The sequence below is a fragment of the Hetaerina americana genome, unplaced genomic scaffold (assembly GCF_022747635.1).
Source record: "Hetaerina americana unplaced genomic scaffold, ioHetAmer1.1.p SCAF_8, whole genome shotgun sequence".
NCBI classification, from domain to species: domain Eukaryota; kingdom Metazoa; phylum Arthropoda; class Insecta; order Odonata; family Calopterygidae; genus Hetaerina; species Hetaerina americana.
Genome location: NW_027287427.1, coordinates 69,925,067 through 69,930,919, shown reverse-complemented (window position 1 = coordinate 69,930,919; position 5,853 = coordinate 69,925,067). Strand labels below are relative to the sequence as shown.

The window sequence follows — 5,853 nt, the reverse complement described above, 5'->3', positions numbered from 1 at the left end:
TAAAACAGCGGCCTTTTTAATGGTGGCCCCCCCTAAAGTGTCGCTGTCACTGCCCTGTTAATGCTGATGAATCTTCATGGAAAATCTACAAATGAAAGATGCAATTATTCTTAATTTTACCTGCCCACACAAGTATAATGATGGCTCCGACTGATGAACGAGGGAGTTCAATGAGGGGATGAGGTCCAAAGTTTATTATAGTAAGTATAATAGTGTGTCATAAGGATATTATGTGAGACTCCGTTTCCGCAATACATTCCTCATTGTGCTTTTTTTATTTCTTCTTGAAAGGTCACTTAGATTTGGTTACGTTTTAACTTCTTTCTTATGCAAAAATGTTTTATGTATATGTGTATATATGTATGTATGTGTATATATATATATATATATATATATATATATATATATATAATACACAGTAACACACGATATAGAAACACAAAAAAAGAAGAACACTCACACGTTATTTCTTGATATTTCGACGGAAACAATCCGTCTTTGTGGAAGCCCACCCTCACCCCTCCTTCGCCTCCCGTTCTCCCCTTCTCCTGGCCCCCTTCCCTTTCTCTCGCACCCCTCACCTCAACAACTCCAGCAGTCATTACTTCTATATCTTCAGAGGAAGACGGATTGTTTCCGTCGAAATATCAAGAAATAACGTGTGAGTGTTCTTCTTTTTTTGTGTTTCTATATTGTGTGTTACTGTGTATTGTACTATTCGGCACTTCCGTGTTACGTCTACGAAAGCATATATATATATATATATATATATATATATATATATATATATATATATATATATATATATATATATATATATATAATATATATATATATATATATGAATTAAACTTAACATATAAATGAGTCTGATCTGTTAAAAGCCGAAAGTTTAAACTTTCTAAAATATGAGTGTCCTTTTACGCGCTCTCTACTTATTACATATATTATATTACTCTGTGTACTATGGTGCCGTCCAAATATTATATTACTCTCGTGAGTGCTTTTACATTGTTACTGTGCTCTATTGTTCAAGGGAGTGCTTCTTCCTCATCAATCCTCTGTGCTCTCATTCTAAAATCGTATGTTTATATTATTAACACCAAAGTATACCCGTATATCATAGTTTTCGATGTCGTTGTTGTCATCCATTGTTTTTGAAGAATTAAAAAGCACCTAAATAACTGAGAGCAAAACCTAGAGTAAAATACATTCAGTATGATACAAGAAATTTTATATTCATCGTCTCAGGTAATCTGTGAAGCAGGTTCCTTGGTTCTCGAGAATCCCCAAACAAGCGTTCTTCGGTGTAAATGGCCCGCTAAACATACGTCTCCTTTGCATGTTCCGTATCACGTACGAAGCTCATCACATTCCTTCCTTCCGCCCTTCCCTCACCCCATGACTGGAAAGTTTTTGGGACGCATCCGGTGAAAGCCATTGGAAACGGTATTAGGAGAGACACTCGCAGTATTCAACACGACCACCACGCACAATACGTGATTATCATAGCATAGATCTTCGGTGATGAACGAGGGGCGGCGTTGTCGCGTCGGTCGTATTCACTTGCAAATATCAGAGATGTGTTGCCACAGTTACTTGCACGTAAGCAGATGATTTACACTGGAGTTTCCCTCTCGCAAGATGGAGAAGAGGTAGCGCGTTTTGAGACCTTAGCTCCTAGTGTAAACTTTCCGAAAACTATTCAATAAAATAAATTCCTATAGCTTCCCTGTGTTTTCATCCATCTTCAGGCTCTTTCCTACCACAGCATGAATCTAATTTTTTCCATTATTTCCGTAAATGTGGAAACTTGGTAAAATTAGGGGTTCAACGACATTCAATTGTGTTATTTATAGCAAATTTTTGCAGGGTATCCTTCGGGTTGTCTCCCTAGATTATTTCTTCTCTGTTGTATAGCCTCAGGAATTCAAACGCAATGAAATTTATATCGGTATTAATCTCGATCATTTGGCACACACTGAGAATTTGAAAATGGTTAACATAATATTGAGCGGTCCTCTATAATAATAATAATTATCATTATTATCTCAATTTAACTTTACTTATTAACATTCAAACGTATTAATTTTAATCTATAGACATTATTTGACCTGAAAAATTGGGTTCGCAAAATTCAGAAAGGGCCTGCATATTGTTAAAATAATAGTAAATTTTACGTATTCAAGTACCTTAATACAAAGGAAAGATTATATTTGCCTCTTCTGAAGTACATTCTAGTAGTAAATACCATAATTAATTTTTATTATGGCAGTATAGGGTAGTATTGCTTGCAAAAGTTGTCGAAGAAGAGTCACCACAAAACCATATTTCCGTATAACACTTTTGTACCACACCTGGCTTATGTATCAAATTTGAGCATCTCCGTGCCAAACAAGGAAGCTCTCTGGGTACGTTCGTTCTTATAATAATGAAGTAAATTACTGAACCCTTTATCACAGAATTCTATAGCATTACGTTCACAATGTTCGAATGCAAATCCCTAGAGATTATTTCGCGGCTCGAGTGTCTCATCCCGCACAAGTTCGCGCAAATGAAAAACCAACCCCCTCTCCGAATATCACATAATCTTCCCCAAATATCTTTCAGTTTGCTGGCATGTTTTGACATCGTGCCGCCTCGTAAACAGGCATGCCCGTGACGTCATCCTACGAAGAGCTGTTGGGAGCAATGCGCCAGGGTTAGGGGGGTAGAGAGAGAAAAAGAGAATACGGAGCACGGGTAAAAGGAAAATTGCGCGCGTCTCTTGTTTTCGCCTCACTCCTACTTCACTTCACGCCTCACCTGAGCATCACAGAATGGCGGAAAAACAGGGAAACTAAGCGGCTCTCATCAGCATCCCTGCTTGTGACTGCTAAGGCTAGCTCTCTCTCTCCTTCTATCCCCTTCCTCCCCAGCGAAACCCTCTCTCCGCCACTGTCTCCCCGGGTAGGTTTTTCCTCTCGGCCTGTGGATCGCACGTCGACAACACGCCTCCGACCCCTTTCCCGCGCGGGGGCGTTTGGCGTAGCGCCCTTCGCGCCACACTCCCCCCCCCCTTCTGGGACGAACGAACAATAACCCCTCCTTCCCGCTGCCATGGAAACCGGTCGCTTTCCATAGCAACGCTCTCCTCAGCCTTGGAAAGCTAACGCCAGTGGCCATTAGCGCCCGCATTATATACCCTCGCGGCTAACTTTCGTGATTTCAACGTGTTTATTATCCTGTTTCCTTCTAAGGCGTCGTTTCTAACTTCTCCTTGTGCCGGGTTGGATGGTGTCGATACCGCACTCTCACGTCGTCTTAGGCCGTCCACTGACGGCAGAAGATAAAGCTGGATGACCTTTATCCCTCAATTTTGGTTGTAAATCAACATCTTTTATTGAAAAAATACAAAATTAAATCATTTCCCCCAATGGAGAAAAATTGTTGAGCGTAGCTTGAACTTTATAACGTGAGAATCAGAGGATATCAATACCTACAATTTCAACCGTATTTATATTTCAACAAATTAGATTAAATTTATTCGTATTCGTATAAATCATTCGCATTTAATACAACAATATGTTAATATCCATTCCAATTATCCGATTTCACCGAGCTCGGTGGTGATATTCGGGATCTGTCCAATAAAGTAAGTAAAACGATTTTCCATAGCAAAGCGAACGACTGGAGTGGGAAAATTCGTGGCGGGAATAACGGCGAGAGGTCTTGGGAAAGACGACCCGCGTCAGTTGTTTGCAGGTCGTTATAGTCTGCGGATCGCTGCTGGACTAAACCACTGCTCAAAGGTCCCGTCACAAATTCACGATACCATTTTCCTTGGAGCGATCATATGCGATAAAAATTTGTGTAAAACTCGAAAAATCGGGTCCGGAGACCATGAATATAATTAAAGATGCTTATGAAGATGGAGAAATGTCCCAAGTGATGGTTTTCTACTTGCACAGGTTGTTCTGGGAATGTAACGAGGAGGTTGACGACAAGGAATGCCCTGAACATCCATCAGCAAGACAGTGTGATGAAAGGGTGTACAAAGTGAGACACATGTTCAATTCTGATTATCCCCCAAGTGTCAAGATGTTAGCAGAGTGCAATATTCAGAAAACCTCAGTGCATTGGATTCTTACTGAAGATTTAGCCATGAGACGTTGTGCCAAGATGATCCCCAAGGTCCTGTCAGAAGATTGAGATAATCTCGCCTTGGGCCTCTAGGACAACCTCTAGAACCACAGTGAAAGTGACCTGAATTTTGTAGAATAGATGGTTACTGTTGACGAGACATCGGCATTTGAGTACACCAAGTACAACACCTCCAAGTACCATTTTGGATCACTTAATTATGTCAAATAGACCGTGACGAGGTGCTTGAACGTAATTCCCGTCAAATACTTCCAGGAAGCGTACCAGAAGCGTTGCAGAGTCGCTGACATCGTAGATTTGATGCCCATGGGTGCTGTTTTGCAGAGTGAATTGGGCTTTAATCATCAATAAGTTTCCCCCCAATTTATTCTAATTATTTTTCGGGACGGACCATGTCAATCTAAATTATCTTAATGGTCTTTTATGACAGCTAATCCATCATCATTATGATGTTATAAATGTTATGGAAGAAATTAGCACCTAGTGAAAGTATATATAGATTCTCATTTCTTAATATGGCGAGAAATTCTTCTGCATAGAATATTTTGGCTTAGTTATAAAAATTATCAAAATATCACGGTTTTCTTTTGGATTAATTAATCAATCAATTACTTAAATTGAAAACAGATTAGTAGGTCTACCAACACAAAATGAACCAACGAAAATAGATACCGCCTTACACACCAGCGTGTGCGATTTTGAAGTTTGTCGAACATTTAGAACAGCTATTTCGTGAGGTAAAGTCGAAAGGGAATAGTGTATTTTTTCCTAAATGAAAATCTAAAAGATTGCATTTATATGATACACACAAGCTTTTACGAAGACGCTTTAGTTTATGATAGTCTCTTCAAGTTATGATTAAGACTATTCTATATATAGTTTTACACCTCTTCCTAACTTTCCGTCCCCCGTTCGCACCTGAGCAGTCTGAGACATGTGCTCGTTGCGAATCAGCCTCCTACCCCTCCATTCTATCCCTATTATCTGCAATATATTCATTAGTTTTTCTCAATTCACTCTATCAAACGCCTTTTCGAAATCTAAGAAATAGGCATATATGTCCCGATTGTATTCTATATTATTTTCTATCAGTAATCTCATTACTGCAATAGCATCGCACGTACCTCCACCTTCCTGATCTTCTCCAAGTAATCATTTACCATGCTCTCCATCCTTTGGCTGATTATCCTGATAACCTCAATGTGTGAAATCGAACTTGTTTTGTAGTCCTCACATTACCCTTTACCTGGTTTTGGAATAGGAACTAACACTGATCCGAGCTTCCTTCAGTTACTGTTTCTTGCGAGGAAGACGGAGCCAAAATCCGTCGAAATTGTTAAGAAATAATGTGTGAGTGTACTCTTTATGAGTTCTTATATTTTTTGCTGCTGTCCAAGTTTTATATCTATATATAGTGCCCAAAATCCTTCCAAACGGAAGGTATGAATTGGCCGGCCTTGTGAGCTAGTGATATTTTAAAAATATTTCCAGAGAAAATTAGTCAATTAAAAATTCGGAAGGACGAATTTGTTATTCTAGGAGATGTTGGAGCGTACTATAACGAGCCTTCGTTGAAATATCCCGGTTGAGAATCACCGGAAATAGAAAGACAATTTTAGTGTCCACTTTCTCTGACCCCGCACGCGCCTATCTTCATATAACTTTTTTAGGAAACCAAAAAAAAAGCATAACATAACCCACGCATGAAGT

At 39.3% G+C, this 5,853-nt stretch overlaps 1 protein-coding gene across 1 annotated transcript; it reads left to right on the top strand.

The window, feature by feature from the left end:
• Positions 1–3,882: 3,882 nt before the first annotated feature.
• LOC139698134 (protein GVQW3-like) lies at positions 3,883–4,191 on the top strand. The gene has a single exon (XM_071597057.1). It carries the CDS (start codon positions 3,883–3,885, stop codon positions 4,189–4,191), a length of 309 nt encoding a protein of 102 aa, XP_071453158.1.
• The last annotated feature ends 1,662 nt before the right edge of the window (positions 4,192–5,853 follow it).

Excerpts from the sequence above, each read along its gene's own strand:
- LOC139698134 (XM_071597057.1), top strand. The coding sequence starts at position 3,883 with ATGAATATAATTAAAGATGCTTATGAAGATGGAGAAATGTCCCAAGTG.